Source organism: Thalassophryne amazonica, chromosome 7 (assembly GCF_902500255.1).
Source record: "Thalassophryne amazonica chromosome 7, fThaAma1.1, whole genome shotgun sequence".
In the NCBI taxonomy this organism is placed as follows: Eukaryota; Metazoa; Chordata; class Actinopteri; order Batrachoidiformes; family Batrachoididae; genus Thalassophryne; species Thalassophryne amazonica.
The window spans coordinates 37,814,984-37,836,663 of NC_047109.1; the positions used below are offsets into that span (position 1 = coordinate 37,814,984).

Below are 21,680 nucleotides of genomic sequence, written 5' to 3' on the forward strand. Positions count from 1 at the left end.
ATAAAATGAATTTAAAAGAGTAAACCATAGTAACATACTACGCCAGTATGCTAGCCATACGAAAGGGAAAATAAGTGCATCTTAAGTCTGACTCCTCCCAGTTGGATGTGCCCGGAAGAACTCCCTAGGTTTATGTCTGAACCACCTCAACTGGCTCCTATCAATCCAAAGAAACAGTGACTCCTCACCGAGTCCCTCCTGGATAATCAACCTTCTCACCCTGTATTGGAGTGTAAGCCCAGATACCCGACAGAGGACCATCATTTCTGCTGCTTGTATTTGTGACATTATTCTTTTGGTCATTACCCAAACTTCATGACCATAAGTGAGGACAGGAGCGTAAATCGACTGGTAAATCGACTGGAGCCTCGCCTTCTGGCTTAGAGCTTTCTTCATCATGACAGTCCGGTACAGTGTCTGTAAAACATCAGACACCATGTCAATTCGTCTTTCAATCTCACATGCCAACTTCTCCCCACTCATGAACAAGAATCCGAGATACTGTACTTGAACTCCTCCATTTGGGACAATAACTGATCCCTGACCCAGAGGGGATGACCCGCCCTTTTCTGAGAGAAGACCACATCTCAGATTTGGAGGTGCTGATTCTCATCCCAGTTGCTTCGCACTCGACCTCAAACCTGCTTTGTGTGCATCAGAGTTCACCGCCTGATGAAGCCAACAGAACCACATCATCTGAAAAAACCACTGATGCTACTATCAGATCACCAAATTGAACACCCTCCGGTCACTGACCGTGACTTGAAATTTCATCCATGAACATCATGAACAGGATTGATGACAAATGGCAGTCTAAGCAGAGTCCAACACCCACCGGGAACAGGTCCAATGTAATGCAGAGAATGTGGACACAGCTCCTACTTTGGTCATATGAAGACCAGATCACATGCACCCCATACTCCCATAGCACCCCCCACAGAACCTGGCTGTACCCCTTTTCCAAGTCCACAAAAAACACTTAGACTGGTTGTCCCATCTACTGGTTGTTGTTGTTGGCAGTTTCCTCGCTTGCGAGGATAGTGGGAAGGCCTTTTTTTTTTAAAGTTTCTACAAGCCCTCTGGTGGCTGAAAAGTCCGATGCAGGATACACAAGACCTGTTACACTTGGGGCAAATGAACACTTGAGTAGGCTGGGCTTGTGCTGCTGCCCGCTCTTTCTGTCTTTGACGCTTCTGGCGTGAGGCCTCACTTCTTTCTGCCTCAAACTTCAGGCTGGCGGATTTGATGCTGGAATGCCAGCTGAGTCTCTCTGTAGCTAGATGCTGCCATGACTGATGCTGAATGCCTGCAAGGGAGAGCTGTTTCTTCAGCTGGTCCTTATAGCGCTTTTTGGGGGCCCCTTGGTTTCGTCTCCCTTCCTTGAGCTCGCCAAAGAGAATTAATTTCGGCATGTATGTATCATCCATCCTGGCTACGTGACCTGCCCAACGAAGCTGTTGTTTGAGTATAATAGACTCCATGCTGGGCAATTTGGCTCTGGTAAGAATGTCCTCATTTGAGATGTAGTCCTGCCACTTGATCCTGAAGATGTTTCGGAGACAACGCTGATGAAAGCGTTCCAGTAATCTGATCTGCTGGCGATACAGAACCCAGGTTTCAGCTCCATACAGGAGGGTAGGGACCACAATGGCTCTGTAGACCTGCACTTTTGTGGAAAGGCGCAGTGCATGATTCTGCCAGACTTTCTTAGAGAGTCGACCAAAAGAACTGCTGGCCTTGGCAAGGCGACTGTCTAGGTCCTTGGCAACAGATGCGTCGTTTGAGATAACACTACTGAGATACGTGAAGTGCTCTACTGCATTCAGGCTGGTACCCTCGATGTTGATTTGGGTGGGGTATATGCTGTATGGGGGACCGGTTGATATAGCACTTCTGTCTTTCTCAGGCTGATGGTGAGGCCGAAGGCTCTTGCTGCTTCAGCAAAACAGTTGACAATGTGCTGCAAGGCTTGCTCCGTATGGGCGATGAGGGCGCAGTGATCTGCAAAGAGCAGCTCCATGATTAGCTGTTCTGTGATCTTAGTGTGGGACAGAAGACGCTGCAAGTTAAACAGACTTCCGTCGGTTCTGAAGCGGATATAGATGCCGTCTGTCAAGTCTTCTTTGGCCTCACGAAGCATCATGCTGAAGAAGATGGAGAACAGAGTGGGCGCGAGGATGCAACCTTGTTTGACACCATTTGAGATGGGGAAGCTGCCGGACAGAGTCCCGTTGTACTTCACTTGTCCCATCTGGCCTTCATGCAGCTGGCGGATGATGGTGAGGAGCTTTGGAGGGCAGCCAAGGCGTGCAAGAATCTTCCATAAACCCTCACGACTGACCGTGTCAAAAGCCTTGGTTAGGTCTATGAAGGCTGCATAAAGGGCCATGTTCTGTTCTCTGCACTTCTGGATCTGTCTCAGGACGAAGATCATGTCAGTGGTTCCCCTGTTGGCCCAAAATCCGCACTGACTCTCGGGAGTATTTTCATGCGCTATGGTAGGGGTAAGCCTGTTGAGCAGCACTCGAGCCAAAATCTTGAGTGACATGAGTCGGTCAGAATGTCCAACTGGCAAACTGTGTAACCTATGTGCTATGGCGCTCTTAATCATGAACCCGACCCCTGAGAGTCGACGATCTTCTTTAGCCTTCCCTGACCAGAACAGTGTGTAGCCTGTGCCTTCCTCGGTGAGTGACCCTTGGTCTGCAAAGCGCACCTCGCTGAGTGCAGCAATGTCTATGTCAAGCCTTGCTAGCTCTTTGGCGACTAAGGCTGAGCGTCTTCAAGGACGATCGCTATTGTCTGAGTCCATCATTGTGCGTACATTCCAGCACGCAATTTTCAGGTTCTTTGTTTTTCTTTTCGCACTGCGTGTAGTGTTGCCGTTGGCAGCGGTGAGCCAACCGGGTCTAGTGAGACAACCCATGTTTAGACCACCTTTTCTAGGTCTGTCTCCATGTGGAGCAAGCAGGGCTATCCCTAAACAGGGCTGCTTGGTCACCCAGGGCCCTGCCGGATGATGCTGTTGTCTCGGGTCAGCAATCAAACGACCATAGCTCCTGAGCCGCCTGCATGCAGGATCGAGACTGCAGCTCCCAGTGCCATCATGCACCTGCTGTGTTCGCCTCTTCCCATCGCTGCAGGGCTTTCCTTCCCGCCTGCGCTCGTTGCTTAAAGTGGGGATCAGCTCGCGCACACCAATTCCACTCTTTAGGCAAGGTGGCACTCCACAATGGCACAGACAAGCTGAGACGGCTGTGGCGACCACCAGGCTGTAGATTTTACATCAGAGTGACCTTCTCCTAGCCTCTGGCTAAAGAACCTTCCTCGGAGGCACGGGGGAAGTAACCCAGGCTGGGGGTTTAACATCAGGGTTTTCCTTCCCCTAGGTGGACTGCCTTAACAGGGCTAATAAGTCCCATCTACCCACTGCTATAACCCAGTCAGCTGGGAGGCTCGTGATGGCGGGAGCGCCTAGATCCCGTATAGGTCATGGACCTACCACTGCCATACTTGAATAAACAATATCTGTGTTGTAAAACAACAACAAAAACACAAAGCCAACCTAATCAAAACCAAAGTGAGTGCAGCTCCAGGAAAACCTACCTGAAACAATCTAAAACTGACTGAAAATAAATCTGACTCAATCTAAACCGAAAGCAACTCATCTAGCGCAATGTAACTATAGCTTGTAAGCTAACAAACGGAATATAAAATCAAATCAAATCAAATCAAATTTATTTATTTATTTATATAGCACCAAGTCACAACAAACAGTCACCCCAAGGCGCTTTATATTGTAAGGCAAGAGCCATACAACAATTACAGAAAAACCCCAACGGTCAAAATGACCCCCCTGTGAGCAAGCACTTGGCGACAGTGGGAAGGAAAAACTCCCTTTTAACAGGAAGAAACCTCCAGCAGAACCAGGCTCAGGGAGGGGCAGTCTTCTGCTGGGATTGGTTGGGGCTGAGGGAATATAAAGCTAACCAAATCTAAATGCACTTAAAACAATCACAGTCGAAACCTTTATCACTATGAAAACAGATAAGTGTGTATAAAGCGAACTGAATCTGAAAGTAACTGAAAAACAGGCAACTGAACATAAATTAATGCAAAGATATGCAAATTGTTAAATGAATATAAAGATAGCAATCTAAAATGTACTTAAAATCACACTATCTGAATCTAAAAATGTATTTATCACTATGAACATAATTTCATGCAAAGCAATAGCTAAATGGATATAAAGCTAACAAAGTAAAATTGTAAAATTCACGTAAAATAACACTATCTGAATCTAAAAAATGTATTTATTACTATAAAAACAGTTAAGTGTATATAAAGCTAACTGAAAAAACAGCTAACTGAACATAAATTCATGCAAAGCTATGTGACTAGCTAAATGAATATAAAGCTAGCAATCTAAAATTTACTTTAATAACACTATATGAATCTAAAAATGTATTTATCACTATGAAAACAGTTAAATGTATATAAAGCTAACTGAAAAAAACAGCTAACTGAACATATAAATTCATGCAAAGCTATGCAAATAGCTAAATGAATATAAAGATAGCAATCTAAAATTTACTTAAAATAACACTATCTGAATCTAAAAATATATTTATCGCTATGAAAACAGTTAAATGTATATAAAGCTAACTGAAAAACAGCTAACTGAACATATAAATTCATGCAAAGCTATGCAAAGAGAGAGTTAGAGAAGTGGAAAAAAAAATCATACTTACTAACATACTTACATACATACAATGATAATATAACATGATATAATATAACACGATAATACAGCTACTATGATACAGCTAACATGACAACACAGCTACCATGATACAGCTACCATGACAACACAGCTACCATGATACAGCTACCATGACAACACAGCTACCATGATACAGCTAACATGACAACACAGCTACCATGATACAGCTACCATGACAACACAGCTACCATGATACAGCTACCATGACAACACAGCTACCATGATACAGCTACTGTAGCTAAAACAATCAGAACTGAGTTAACTATCATAAAATGCTCGTGACACAAAATGAAACAGTTGCTTCAGAAAACAATTCTGTTTCAAAACAAACACTGTACAAAAGCATCATCTATTGAAGTTTGAGTTTAGTGAAGGCAGAAATAAAAATTCTTGAAACACTGAACATCTGCACCAATTGCTTCAGAAAACATTTTACTGGCTCAAAATGTTCGAACTGGCAAATTGTTTTACAAAATTGTTCACGAGTTCAAATAGCTCAAAATAATAATCTGACAGTTGTTTCAGTAAAATGTGAAATGCTCCTAACACAAAATTAACAAACTGCTGCAGACAGTGAATCACTGTTTCAAAATGTTCAAAACACCAAAAGAAATCTACTGGTAGACCCTTCTAAAATCATTGCGAGGGTAAAGAGCTGGTCCACTGTTCCACAACCAAGACTGAACCTGCATTGTTCCTCCTGAATCTGAGGTTCGACTAACAGCCTATTTGACCCCCATACTGTCGCGCAATTTGTCATACCAGTGCATCCCGCCATGTGCTGCTTGGCGTCATGCCATACAAAATAATCATTTCATAGTCAATGACACATTTGCTCTCAGAGCTTGGCCGATGAAACCATCTTATCGCTCCCAGAATCACTGAGAAATTATTTTCAGCTGCAGGTTGTCTTGTGCTCGTCATGTGGTGGAGAACGCATTTGGAATCTTGTCTCAAATGTAATTATTTATAAAATATATTGTAATTGATTGGTAAAACAGTTGTGTTTTCATTTTTTCCTATGAGTTACAAAATGTATCTGTAAAATTATGTTTATTACCGATATAACATCTCATCATAATCTAATTTCATGTCCAGGTACCCCGCGCATTGACATGCATTGACAAACAGTGTTTTTGATTAGCTCAGTGTTCACGACTAGTTCATGCATGTAGCATGAAATTAATATGTGTCAGAAATTTTGAACATTTCAAAATTTTCTTTGTGAACTGACACCTAGCCGTGCACAGTTCATGCACAGTTTACGACAAGTATACTTATTGACACGCACGATTGCGTACCAGTATGGTGATCAAATTCGGGCAAGTGTCAAGGTGGCTTAAGACTCCTCTCTAGTACGAGCATAGACTTTCACAGGGAGGCTGAGAAGTGTGATTCCTCTGGAAGAAATGCTTGCAATTTCAACAGTAATAGGAAGAAAAGCCTTTTAATCTGTGGTAAAACTCTAATTTTTATTCAGTCTTTCACAAAAGGAATTAGATGTAGAAAAACACAAGCAGTGGAATATCACCCCCCCTCCCCCCCACAAAAAAAAAAAATGGATGTACAGTGAAGCTAAGGACTCATCCAGAAATAAACCATTCAATTCATTTATTATCTGTGCCCACTCTTACCTTAATCAATGGCACAAGGTCTCACACAGAACGGTTGTGAGTTGCGATGTGTTCACATCCTGGGCTGAGTATGAATGTGTTTCATTTGAACATGAGATATGCATGGTTTGAAAAATGGAGCTGCTACTGTGACAAAATTATTGCTGGCATTAAAGTGAAATACAACAGCAAAGAGCCAAAATAACAACTTAAGTGGCAGTTTTACAGATGGAATAATCTGATGTTTTGAAATGTCTGGCAATGAGCGTTATGGTACTTCATTTGTTTCCAAGATGAACAGAAGTGCTTTGATACAAAAAGAAAAAAAGAAAATAAAATTGCAACACACACACACACACACATAGTTTTGAGAAGGAACTTACAATACACATCCAAGCGGTAGTGTCGGATCTTCTTCTGGCCACTGAGAGCAGGGTGGGATGCTTCACAGCTCAGCGCCGCTCCGTTGTCTTTCCTTTCCACGGGGATCCGGATGGTGCTGGAAACACTGAATATCTTCAGGTTGTCCTGCTGGGACATCACACCTGGAGATGGAGAGGAAAAAAAATGGACTGAATAAAAAAGCAGAGAACCGGTAGAGCAACCAATACGTGTCCAGCCTCCAACTGAGAAATCACACCTGTGTGGAAACAGAGGGAGGATCAAAATTCAGATAGATGGGTGTAATGAAGTGTTCTACCCCAAGCTGGAACTGTCATTTTCCAGCTTTTTTGTAGTAACAAATAAAGAAAGGTGTTATGGTCTGGGCTACAGTCTGGTCATGAATCTTTCCAGCTTTTCCCTGTTTCCTGTCCAATATGGCTGATGTCAGCCAGATTGATTGATTGGTTTGTCTTTATATGGCCTCTTTAGACCCACTGGTTGTGGAGCTATTCTGGACAATGGCTATGTCTCAATTTAGGGGCCGCATTCTTAGAAAAATTTGAAGAACTGGCCTTCAGAGACCAAATCAACTGTTCTGAAATGAGATGGTCTAGCACATGGAGCATTTTGAGATTGTGTTATTCTAACCTTGACAACTGCACATATCAATCAATCAATTCAATCAATTTTTTTATATAGCGCCAAATCACAACAAACAGTTGCCCCAAGGCGCTTTATATTGTAAGGCAAGGCCATACAATAATTATGTAAAACCCCAACGGTCAAAACGACCCCCTGTGAGCAAGCACTTGGCTACAGTGGGAAGGAAAAACTCCCTTTTAACAGGAAGAAACCTCCAGCAGAACCAGGCTCAGGGAGGGGCAGTCTTCTGCTGGGACTGGTTGGGGCTGAGGGAGAGAACCAAGAAAAAGACATGCTGTGGAGGGGAGCAGAGATCGATCACTAATGATTAAATGCAGAGTGGTGCATACAGAGCAAAAAGAGAAAGAAACAGTGCATCATGGGAACCCCCCAGCAGTCTACGTCTATAGCAGCATAACTAAGGGATGGTTCAGGGTCACCTGATCCAGCCCTAACTATAAGCTTTAGCAAAAGGAAAGTTTTAAGCCTAATCTTAAAAGTAGAGAGGGTGTCTGTCTCCCTGATCTGAATTGGGAGCTGGTTCCACAGGAGAGGAGCCTGAAAGCTGAAGGCTCTGCCTCCCATTCTACTCTTACAAACCCCAGGAACCACAAGTAAGCCTGCAGTCTGAGAGCGAAGCGCTCTATTGGGGTGATATGGTACTACGAGGTCCCTAAGATAAGATGGGACCTGATTATTCAAAACCTTATAAGTAAGAAGAAGAATTTTAAATTCTATTCTAGAATTAACAGGAAGCCAATGAAGAGAGGCCAATATGGGTGAGATATGCTCTCTCCTTCTAGTCCCCGTCAGTACTCTAGCTGCAGCATTTTGAATTAACTGAAGGCTTTTTAGGGAACTTTTAGGACAACCTGATAATAATGAATTACAATAGTCCAGCCTAGAGGAAATAAATGCATGAATTAGTTTTTCAGCATCACTCTGAGACAAGACCTTTCTGATTTTAGAGATATTGCGTAAATGCAAAAAAGCAGTCCTACATATTTGTTTAATATGCGCTTTGAATGACATATCCTGATCAAAAATGACTCCAAGATTTCTCACAGTATTACTAGAGGTCAGGGTAATGCCATCCAGAGTAAGGATCTGGTTAGACACCATGTTTCTAAGATTTGTGGGGCCAAGTACAATAACTTCAGTTTTATCTGAGTTTAAAAGCAGGAAATTAGAGGTCATCCATGTCTTTATGTCTGTAAGACAATCCTGCAGTTTAGCTAATTGGTGTGTGTCCTCTGGCTTCATGGATAGATAAAGCTGGGTATCATCTGCGTAACAATGAAAATTTAAGCAATACCGTCTAATAATACTGCCTAAGGGAAGCATGTATAAAGTAAATAAAATTGGTCCTAGCACAGAACCTTGTGGAACTCCATAATTAACTTTAGTCTGTGAAGAAGATTCCCCATTTACATGAACAAATTGTAATCTATTAGACAAATATGATTCAAACCACCGCAGTGCAGTGCCTTTAATACCTATGGCATGCTCTAATCTCTGTAATAAAATTTATGGTCAACAGTATCAAAAGCAGCACTGAGGTCTAACAGAACAAGCACAGAGATGAGTCCACTGTCCGAGGCCATAAGAAGATCATTTGTAACCTTCACTAATGCTGTTTCTGTACTATGATGAATTCTAAAACCTGACTGAAACTCTTCAAATAGACCATTCCTCTGCAGATGATCAGTTAGCTGTTTTACAACTACCCTTTCAAGAATTTTTGAGAGAAAAGGAAGGTTGGAGATTGGCCTATAATTAGCTAAGATAGCTGGGTCAAGTGATGGCTTTTTAAGTAATGGTTTAATTACTGCCACCTTAAAAGCCTGTGGTACATAGCCAACTAACAAAGATAGATTGATCATATTAAGATCGAAGCATTAAATAATGGTAGGGCTTCCTTGAGCAGCCTGGTAGGAATGGGGTCTAATAAACATGTTGATGGTTTGGATGAAGTAACTAATGAGAATAACTCAGACAGAACAATCGGAGAGAAAGAGTCTAACCAAATACCGGCATCACTGAAAGCAGCCAAAGATAACGATACGTCTTTGGGATGGTTATGAGTAATTTTTTCTCTAATAGTTAAAATTTTGTTAGCAAAGAAAGTCATGAAGTCATTACTAGTTAAAGTTAATGGAATACTCAGCTCAATAGAGCTCTGACTCTTTGTCAGCCTGGCTACAGTGCTGAAAAGAAACCTGGGGTTGTTCTTATTTTCTTCAATTAGTGATGAGTAGAAAGATGACCTAGCTTTATGGAGGGCTTTTTTATAGAGCAACAGACTCTTTTTCCAGGCTAAGTGAAGATCTTCTAAATTAGTGAGACGCCATTTCCTCTCCAACTTACGGGTTATCTGCTTTAAGCTACGAGTTTGTGAGTTATACCACGGAGTCAGACACTTCTGATTTAAAGCTCTCTTTTTCAGAGGAGCTACAGCATCCAAAGTTGTCTTCAATGAGGATGTAAAACTATTGACGAGATACTCTATCTCCCTTACAGAGTTTAGGTAGCTACTCTGCACTGTGTTGGTATATGGCATTAGAGAACATAAAGAAGGAATCATATCCTTAAACCTAGTTACAGCACTTTCTGAAAGACTTCTAGTGTAATGAAACTTATTCCCCACTGCTGGGTAGTCCATCAGAGTAAATGTAAATGTTATTAAGAAATGATCAGACAGAAGGGAGTTTTCAGGGAATACTGTTAAGTCTTCTATTTCCATACCATAAGTCAGAACAAGATCTAAGGTATGATTAAAGTGGTGGGTGGACTCATTTACTTTTTGAGCAAAGCCAATAGAGTCTAATAATAGATTAAATGCAGTGTTGAGGCTGTCATTCTCAGCATCTGTGTGGATGTTAAAATCGCCCACTATAATTATCTTATCTGAGCTAAGCACTAAATCAGACAAAAGGTCTGAAAATTCACAGAGAAACTCACAGTAACGACCAGGTGGACAATAGATAATAACAAATAAAACTGGTTTTTGGGACTTCCAATTTGGATGGACAAGACTAAGAGACAAGCTTTCAAATGAATTAAAGCTCTGTCTGGGTTTTGGATTAATTAATAAGGTGGAATGGAAGATTGCTGCTAATCCTCCGCCCCGGCCCGTGCTACGAGCATTCTGACAGTTAGTGTGACTCGGGGGTGTTGACTCATTTAAACTAACATATTCATCCTGCTGTAACCAGGTTTCTGTTAGGCAGAATAAATCAATATGTTGATCAATTATTATATCATTTACCAACAGGGACTTAGAAGAGAGAGACCTAATGTTTAATAGACCACATTTAACTGTTTTAGTCTGTGGTGCAGTTGAAGGTGCTATATTATTTTTTCTTTTTGAATTTTTATGCTTAAATAGATTTTTGCTGGTTATTGGTGGTCTGGGAGCAGGCACCGTCTCTACGGGGATGGGGTAATGAGGGGATGGCAGGGGGAGAGAAGCTGCAGAGAGGTGTGTAAGACTACAACTCTGCTTCCTGGTCCCAACCCTGGATAGTCACGGTTTGGAGGATTTAAGAAAATTGGCCAGATTTCTAGAAATGAGAGCTGCTCCATCCAAAGTGGGATGGATGCCGTCTCTCCTAACAAGACCAGGTTTTCCCCAGAAGCTTTGCCAATTATCTATGAAGCCCACCTCATTTTTTGGACACCACTCAGACAGCCAGCAATTCAAGGAGAACATGCGGCTAAACATGTCACTCCCGGTCTGATTGGGGAGGGGCCCAGAGAAAACTACAGAGTCCGACATTGTTTTTGCAAAGTTACACACCGATTTAATGTTAATTTTAGTGACCTCCGATTGGCGTAACCGGGTGTCATTACTGCCGACGTGAATTACAATCTTACCAAATTTACGCTTAGCCTTAGCCAGCAGTTTCAAATTTCCTTCAATGTCGCCTGCTCTGGCCCCCGGAAGACAATTGACTATGGTTGCTGGTGTCGCTAACTTCACATTTCTCAAAACAGAGTCGCCAATAACCAGAGTTTGATCCTCGGCGGGTGTGTCGTCGAGTGGGAAAAAACGGTTAGAGATGTGAACGGGTTGGCGGTGTACACGGGGCTTCTGTTTAGGGCTACGCTTCCTCCTCACAGTCACCCAGTCGGCCTGCTTTCCCGGCTGCTCGGGATTTGCCAGGGGGTAACTAACGGCAGCTAAGCTACCTTGGTCCGCACCGACTACAGGGGCCTTGCTAGCTGTAGAATTTTCCACGGTGCGGAGCCGAGTCTCCAATTCGCCCAGCCTGGCCTCCAAAGCTACGAATAAGCTACACTTATTACAAGTACCATTACTGCTAAAGGAGGCCGAGGAATAACTAAACATTTCACACCCAGAGCAGAAAAGTGCGGGAGAGACAGGAGAAGCCGCCATGCTAAATCGGCTAAGAGCTAGTAGCTACGCTAAGCTAGCGGATTCCTAAAAACACGCAAAGTGAATAATGTGTAAATAATTTAGAGGTGATTCAGCAGAAGGAGTGCTTTAGTTAAGGCACGTAAAGATTACACTGGGAAACAAAACAAACCATATAACAGTAACATATAATTTTTCAATTGTTTGCTTTTTACTAGGGGGAGGGAGCTCTGCAATAACTCTTGGGAAGGTTTGGCCAGGAAGGGCAGATCTGATGTACCCATTTTCAGGGAAAAGAAGCCTGCATTCGTCAGATGTATTATAATGAGTCTTCAAAATGAGACAGCCTCGTTGCGCCACTACGATACATGTGGTTGACAAATTGAGAAGGAGCTGATGTATTTTGCAAAACTACACATCTTGTTCAGCCATGTGAGTGATCATGGCAAAGCTGTGCTGACATTGGGTGCAAGTGGAGTAACCAGATCCGATTTTTGTGTCCATACTGCAATCTTCATCTGCCAGCTAATCCACATCGGTTACTATAGTAATAAAAGTCGGTGAGTTTTTATGAGTTCATATAATTTACATTTTTAGGTTTATATACTATAAAATGGCACGAGGTGTGATGGCGTGTGACAGCTTGATCAGGCAAAAGACCCTTTAGAAAAATAATGCACATGCACACATGTGCACACACATGCACACAAAAAAGTCCAAACTTAATGTGCACTGTAAGTCATGTCCACAAACTGCCACACAAAATGCAGTGTGGAACAAAAGCTTTAACAAAGCTGGTGCCGCATAAATACATGCACATGACACTCCTGCATGTGTGATATATGCACATGTTCAACACGACGTGCAGCGTGTTTAAGGCATGAGGCATTGTCTGAGTATTGTTTTGTGGAGGCAATTTTGCAGGTTAATTTGGGCTTTTTTGTGTGTGTGTGTGTGTGTGTGTGTGTGTGTGTGCATGCTTCCAAAGTTTTTTTGCTTCTGTCAGCCAGCTGCTCAGAGGGTGACAGAAGGAGAGACATCACAGATTTCCAACCCAGTCTCACGGCAGTTCAGCAGCACAAAATATACATTAATCTACTGGTTCGTGATACTGTCACGAAAAGTGCAAAATGTTCATAATGGAAGCGCCAATTTATTGTAATACATTCCGTGATGGCTGCATGAAATTAAAAGTGATACGGGGGGGAGTCTGGGGGAGTTATGGTTAGGGTTAGGGTTAGGGGTAGGAATAGCGTTACGTTATGGTTAAGGCTCGGATTGGGGTAGAGGTAGGGTTAGTAATAGTAAGTTAAAAAACACGAACGGAAATTTTAATCATTTTGTCACAAGAGCACAAATAAAACTCATGAGACTGGGCTGTAGATTTCACCACATAGGCTCACAGGAGGAGATTAACATACAGTACATGGCGTGAAAAGTCACAGACATGACAAAACACAGCCAGATCTGTGTGCTCAGACAAAAACAGATTTACAAAAAATGCCATTTTGCACTTCAAAGTATTTATGAATGAGGGTTGCAACAAAATTGGAAAAAAAAACAACTGTATCTGATGTGACATTTGACTGTTCAGACTTGCAGCATGGAATCACATTGAAATCTGATATTCACATCAATCAGATTTTTCCTGGCAGTCTGAAAATGGCCATAGTTAGCCGAACCCTAATTTCACAGTTGGCTGTGCTAGGACACTGGGCACCAATAGAGGAGGGCATATGCCTTTCATTGATTGCGTGATTGATCTGTTTATAGAGGGTTTTGACAGACCCAAATCATCACTACCGCATAGCTGCATTTTTCCAGTTGCCAAATATGAAGAAAGTGATTACTTTCGTTTTTGGTGTTCAGGCATTTTTTTGCACTATGTCAGAGATGTAAGTGCATCTCTAATGAGATCAGTCAGAAACATGATCCCTGCATGAAATAATCTATTGCATTTTAATAACTCACTGTCATCCATTTCTGGAACACTTCTCCCTCCTTTTGGCTATCCTCTCCTCTGCTTAAGAAACTTCTAAGCCTCATAAAACTCATCATCCCTACTACTTACAGCTTGTCACCTTAGGAGGTCTGTTAAGGTTTACGATGCTTTATAAATAACTTTGATCTTTTATCGTATTTAATTTTCAGGGGAACCATCCAAAATTCTGAGAATTTTCTAAGAATTTTGTCATGAAGAGCAAGTCTTTGTACGAGGTCTGTCAATAAAGTAACTGACCTTTTTATTTTTTTCAAAACCTATATGGATTTCATTCATATGTTTTTACGTCAGACAAGCTTGAACCCTCGTGCGCATGCGTAAGTTTTTCCACGCCTGTCGGTGACGTCATTCGCCTGTGAGCACGCCTTGTGGAAGGAGTGGTCCCGCCCCCTCGTCGGATTTTCATTGTCTGGAAATGGCGGAATGATTTGGACTTTTTTTCCATCAGAATTTTTTCAGAAGCTGTTAGAGACTGGCACCTGGAAACCATTTGAAAAATTGATCTGGCTTTCGGTGAAAATTTTACGGGCTTCACAGAGAATAAGGACTTTTACTACAGCTTTAAGGACGGCTTTAAGGACGGCTTTAAGGACGCTCGGCGCATCGTGCTCCGAGCTGCGACAACGAGGCAGAAAACGCCAGATCATTTCTAAGCTGATGGCTCTGTGGATACGAGACCGTCGTGTGCTCTTTCTCTGGTTATCACAAGAGCTGGACATCAGCCATTTTCCAGCAGATTTCACTTTTAACAAGAGATTGTGTCATGGAAAGCCATGCTGAGGCTTCGTGTGTAACGACTGATTCGCTGTGTAAGCGAGACAAGGGAACACCTCTGTTTTGGCGTGTCATGGGACAAGTTGGGACATGCCTATCTCGGCTTTCAATGCTTACCAGTCCAGTAAGTATCAGAGAAATTGTGGAGAGCTGGACATGTCCAAACTTGTCCTCTGACACACCGAAACAGAGGTGTTCTTTGTCTCGCTCAAACAGCGAATCGGTCATTACGCACGAAGCCTCCGCACGGCTTTCCATGACAAAATCTCTTGTTATGTTATCTTAGATTAAAGGGGTAATTTTTGCAAGAACAAATGCCTACAAATGTGTGACAAGAATCTCTAACAATTTGTAAGATCAGAACATCATTAATTTGCCAGAAATAATACTTTTTTTTTATTTTAGCTTAAAAAAAATTCAGAAAAAACCATTAGGCTATTTATTTGGTGTTTGTTTTTGTCATAAAAAAACCAAAACAAAAACTAAAAAGCAAAAACAAAACAAAACAAAAAAAAAAACCCACATCACTTCATTTCACACTGCAGACTACAGTTCTTGCTGATACACACAAACATCCTCTAGTGCACAATCACTTGGGAAGTTGATGAGGTAGGAATATAGCTCTAACTCCCGGGCCCCACCTGGGGAGCTTTTCCCATGTGTCAGCAGGTGTCTTGTGTGTAATAAAGTACAAAACCACATAAGAATCAGACATAAACTATAAGTACCTTTGACTTTGTTTCTCTCCCCCCCACCCCCCCCCAACTTTTGATTTGGCAAAAGTTTTATGCCATATGCCCTTTCTGACAACTCCACATTACATGGAGAATGGGCAGGGATGGATTTTGTTAATTCTACCCGGTTGTTACTGTAATCCTGTCCCTTACCAAGTACAAAGTCAAACTAGTCCTCAAATTGAATTTATTCAAATGGCCTGGGTTCCCAGAGATGTAGTCCACACAGGGGCTCCATCTTGTGAGAGACCCCAAACAAACCCAACAAGTAGTTTTTATAAAATACAATGTAGGTGGTACAGTGGGTGGGTTTTATTTCTACATCTAACCTTACTGGCTCACATAGACAGAGGGGAAACTCCACCCCTTTTCTTTAGCACACAGTTGTAAGTGGTGGAACTTAACTCCTTTGTTTACTGGACTTTCTGATCAGATAAAACCAGTTCAGACAACTAAAACGCACTAAACAATACAACCATTAAAGCATAGCAAACATTTGGTATAGTAAAAAGTAAAATATAACAAACTAGAAGCACTTGGAGAGCACAAACCGTCGCCAAGGCCATAGGGTCACTGACGTCACATGGAATACCTTTTGGCAAAGAGACTTATTCCATGTCATTTCACACATCTACCGTAATGTTTCAGATTCAGTGGTTAACCCTCTGGGGTTAAGTTTTATGTCTCTTTTTTCAGGACAACCTGTACTTTCAAAATATATATGTTATAGTTGTGTTTTATAAGTGTCGGCCCCAGAAGGTTAAACCCTTAGATCTTCAGCAAATGTATTTATAAAGAGAAACTGCATGAACTACACAAGTTTTTTATTTTATTTTCTAATAACAAGTTTATTCAAGGAGGAGAAACAAATGCTAAATTATTGTTTTGTCATAACTTAATTTTTGTTCAGCCTTTGTAACCCGTCTCCATGAAGTTAGATGCAAAAATGTTGAAATTGGCCCTATCCTGCAATGATAAAGAATCCTTAAAAAAATTACTGGATCCGGATTGTGTTCCGGATCATTACCAAAATTTAAGGACTTCTAAGTTAGGCCAAGATACACCCCTGGTAAAAATTTCATTCAAATCCGTTGAGGATTTTTTTTGAGCAATCCTGCTAACAAACCAACCAACCAAACCAACCAAACCAACCAACCAACCAGCCAACAAACAAACAAACGGACGTGACCAAAAACATAACCTCCTTGGCGGAGGTAATAAACACACAGATATATCTAACAACTTGAATCTTCCCCTCTGGAGGCAAGAGCACCACCCTGCCCACACAAAATACAACATACACCATCATTAAAAAGATGCTTGCTCACTCTGAAAATGAATCCAATGGGGGGAACCAAAATTAATCAGTGAATATCTGGCTAACTTTAATATGACGCAAATAAGATCTACAATTTTCCACAACTTTGAACTACGTATTGAAATCTGAAGATGTAAAAACCTGATACTGTAGCCAGCCATCTGGTACCAGCCCTATCTAGTAATATTGTTACCAGTAACTACTATTGTTTGCTGTTCTGAAATGTTTCAACAACCATGCAGCTAGAAAAAAAAACAAAAAAAAAAACTGAACATGTTCTGACACATGATGAATTTATTTGCAGTGTGGCTGACAGGATTAGACCTAGGGTCGTACTGATTTATGCACATAGGCTGACTGGATCATTATCCATAGATGTAAAACACCTGGGAGCCCATGACAATGACATACCAAGGTGAACATGTGTTATATATCTGTATGAAATTGCTCACAGGGGGAGGTGTGCACCCAGAGAGAGATGATGCACAAATGTTTGGTGCCGCAGTGAAACTGATCTCACAGTCTTATGCTTTTATTTTTGAGCTTGTAACAAAGCTGTATGTCACTATTCCCAGTAACCTTTTCTTATCAAAACCCCTACATACTGTTAAATTTGACCTGTTTTGACATTTGGCAGCAGTAATAATACCATAAATGTCATTCTTTCAGCCTGCAATTTGATGAATTCCTAAAGTGACCCAAAATACACAAAAATCCAAATTTTAAAAAATGTTATATTTTTGTACAGGTGCTACAACATTATGTATATTGAGGCTGTTCCATGTCAGATAGGACCTGTATCTACTGAAATGTGTTTTAGATCAAACAGTGTGGGTTAAATCAAAATTGTAGTTTTATGGAATCTTGAAACTGTAAATGACATGTCTGTGGGTATTTTTTATGGGAGAGTGGTGACTGAGTTCAAGGGAAATTTGACATTGTCATGAGAACTGTCTATGTTCCAACTACATCTCAAAATACTGAAAGAGGAAAACAACATATCAATTTATTCTGAGCTAACTGATATCAAAACAGATGTCAAAAGAGGGGTTAGGGGTCATAAATAAAGGTAACTGAGCTATTTCAGTGGCTTTGATTATGGCAGCAAGACATACAGTACACAGCTCTCAGCCTATGGCCAAATTAGCTACAAACGACATAGGCAAAGCCAGAAGTTGCAATTCATTTTTGGTGAGAGTGGCCATTTTGCGGCAGCAAGAGACTACAGTCAATACGCCGCCAGCTAGGTGGAGCCAGAATAGATGGCAAGTCTATGTTCTGCAAATTTTGAGCAACGTGTCACTGCAACTGCCAATTCCAGTAAAGAAGGCAGCATGATGTCAGCTGGTTGCCAGCTTGAACAAAATAATCCAAGATGGAGGAAAATACTACAAAAGAGTTTTACTTCTGCATTAATCTGTTTGCCATTTTTTCTAATATTGTGTAAAAGTTGACAAGAACTAAACACTTCTAAATCTAAAAATGCTGCTTTTGCAGTCACAACACATCTGAATTAATTTACAAGACATCTTTCAGAGCATATTCTCACACACGCCACTAGCTCAGGCAGTGGACACTCTTGTTTTGCCCGAACATTGATATACAGTTTCTGGGTATTCTGTGTTAGTACGCGCCTGCGGCCGACATGCTTGATGAATTCCTGCGCAAAAAGTAGTTCCCAGATAACTGTGATATATTCCTGTGAGATCATAAATATATCTCATCTAAATCAATTGGAAAATTTACCAGTAATAAAATATTAAAGATAACTAAAGTTTTAAGAGTGGCAGTAATAAATATTTAGGAAACTTGAAGTTTTGGAGCAACTTCACCAAACATTGACACGATGGAGTATGATGCAGAAGCGGTCAGAAATATACAATTGGGATGTTTTGATTACCATTTACAGTTGGCAATGAAAGACTTGGGTGTTAACTTGTGTTAACCCTCTGGGGCCGATGCCGTCATATACGACGGCTAGGACCAAGCTTTACTAAATTATAAATAACTTTTTAATGATATGCGATAGAAACATACTTTTTTTTTTGCTGAAAAGTTAACTCCATGGACTTTCGAGCCAGCCATCAGCCATCTTTGTACTCCTCACAGAAGCTGTGTGATGACGTGTGCAATGTGAGTGTCCAATTGGAATTGGTTCACTGTCAAATGATTTTCCAAAATCCAATCGTAGGGCAGATTCACCTCGCGTCAAAAGCCAAAGATTGTTTTCAGGAGTGTTATGTTATTAGTTGGCCCGTTTGAATAGCCTCCTGGGTGCTCCAATGAGTACATCCAGTGCGCCCTGCGCCATTACGCACAGCAATCAGTGAAAGCAGACGGACAGCCTCTGATGACAATCTCACATGCTCAAGCAAAGTGTGTAACTATCAGGATTGCTCCACTAGTTTGCATGTGAATGTTACTGGATAACTCTGTTGCTTTCCCGGCATAAAGCACTGTTTACCATATCAATGGAGTGAGGGGGATGGCTGCTTCTCAGACTGTAAGGAGCCAAAGCGGGCCAAAGTGCGCATGAAAGCTGCTTTAGGAGCAGCACAGAACACTCCAAAACACAGTAGAAGTAGAAGTTTGTGATGTAACCTTTGTGTAACAGCAGACAGAAATTGCTTTGAGATGAAGACAACAAAATGCATAGACCATTTTGTATATATTGTTCAAAATATGCATTGTTTGAACCTTTTGTTGTACAGTCTTTCACACAAGACCTCAAATTACCTTTATAAAGTGTCAAAACAGTTGTTTATTATAGTTTGCTGTGTGTTTTGAATAAATGTGAGTGGGAAATTATTTTCCATTTTACTTTTACTTTTTTATTTCTGATTGTGAACCTTTATTACACTTATAAAACACAACAAAAGCATATATATTATGAAAGCACAGGATGTCCTGAAAAAAAGAGACATAAAACTTGATTGTGGGTTGCAGGGAGAGCTGTTGACTGCAATAATAAAACATTTATGCCAGGCGAGTGAACTGTCCAAAAAAATGCCTTCGGACCCCAGAGAGTTAAAGTCAGAACAAAAAGCTGCACTGAAAGAGATCTATCTGGGAAGAGACACATTTTGCGTGTTGCCCACAGGTAGGCATTTACTTTGATTTAATTTTCACCAGGAAAGTCCTAATGAGTTCACCACTCATAATCATATATGTTATACATACACTACTTCAATGATACGTAACCAATATTCTTGCATTGGTCATTGTGAAAGTTTAGGAGTGTATCACTGGAATGGGTCTGGCGAAAGTAGTCCGGTGAGCTATCCCACAATGCCAAAATAGCAGCGATGTCGCTCCAATTAGAGCGCCACACTGAGCAGTGTGTTTTCTGAGGTTTTAGCATGGTAACTAGTGACACAAGAATTTTGCTGCGAAAGATGTTGGACTGATACAAATCAAGTGACCTTTGGTTCCTTTAAGTAGTCAAGCAAGAAATAAAAACTCACAATGACAGTGTTGTATTTTCCCATCCTTTATAATCTATCATTAAACATTATGCATATTAATGCCAAGCAACCACGAGCTGGCCACGCCCTGGGAACACCCATCAAGCGACAAACACCAGCTGCTTAGGGGAGGTGATGGTCTAGTGGTTAAGGTGTTGGGCTTGAGTCGAGAAGATCATGGGTTCAAATCCCTGCCTGACTTGAAAATCACTAAGGGCCCTTGGGCAGGTCTTTAATCCCCTATTGCTCCCGGTGTGTAGTGAGCGCCTTGTGTGGCAGCACCCTGACATCGGGGTGAATGTGAGGCATAATTGTAAAGCGCTTTGAGCGTCTGATGCAGATGGAAAAGCGCTATATAAATGCAGTCCATTTTACCATTTATTACTTGGTGCCCTGATTTGTAGCTAATGTGACTATTGATGCCTTTACGGTGTCAAATCTCACACATAATCACATTCTCACTTGAGAGGCTGAGATTTTGTTGTCAGTGTAAACAAGCGTTTACGGCAACTTGTTTGCAAAATTGTGTCATTATGGAGGTGAGTTCAACCAAAATATGTATTTAGGTGTTTAACTCAGATAATCATGAGTATTTAATGTGAGTTTAAAAAGCATGTTGCTGTTAGGGTTGTGTGTCAGAAACCAGTTCTTTTTGGGTATCCTTAAGAAATGATTCGATCCATCGACATCAATAGCCTTTTTGCTTAACGATTTCCATATCAGTCCTATAGAGTGGCCATTGTTTTTGGGGGTGTTTGTCAGGAAAATGATCATTTCTCTACATTGATTACAGACCCTGCAGCGGCTCTGTATAATCAACCGTTTCTGCAGCGCAGCTTTGCTTTGAACCTTGAACCAATGAAGCAGTGCTTCGATCTTCGATCTGCTGCTTCGTTGGTTCTTTGTTTTATTTCGCTTTATCTTAATTTTTCCCCATTAAAACCCTAAAGAGCATATGCCTGTGAGTAATATTTACCTTTGTTATGGTTATTCTCTTCTGAAACAGTTGATAGATGTATTTTATAACTTAAAAACAGGACTGATAGCATTAAGCTGAGCCATTATCAAGCCTTCCACCCCGGTGTGCAAAGGATTCTGGGATACTCTAGCATGTGCACATCACCCTTGTGGTGATCGTTGGTGCGATTCTCAATAAAAGAGAGTGTGTGTGATGTGTGTATTTAACATGGTGTTGCTGTCTGTTTTTTTTTCTGACATTTTATCATAAGATTCTGAGCAAGCTGGTGCTTCCAGCCTTTCACACAGATGACATGTGGGAGGCGGGTGGGTGGCATGTCGAGGGCAACTGTGAAGTTGAGTGACTAAAACACCCATAGGAGCGCCAGTAACCTTGTGACGTCGTATGTCGTGTTTATGGTGGACAATGGTGAGTTGGGAGCAGAGCGCTAAACACAGCTCTAAACACTACAAACACCGTATGTGTGAGAGGGGCTTTAATGCACAGGAGGCCATTGATCTGATCTTCCAAGATGAGGGAGAAAATAGTGATCTGAAAGAGGATATGTCAAAGCAGGAAGAGGAAAACTCTGATTAGAGCCCCTCTGATGATTAGTCATGGTTATGTAAA

The 21,680-nt window shown here is 41.4% G+C and overlaps 1 protein-coding gene across 1 annotated transcript in view; it reads right to left on the minus strand.

Moving 5' to 3' along the window:
• Positions 1-21,680, minus strand: part of cadm4 (cell adhesion molecule 4) — a 365,953-nt gene that overhangs the window by 216,809 nt on the left and 127,464 nt on the right. Inside the window, 1 exon segment of the mRNA XM_034174031.1 lies at positions 6,780-6,941. Within this exon segment, the coding sequence (XP_034029922.1) occupies positions 6,780-6,941 (162 nt within the window).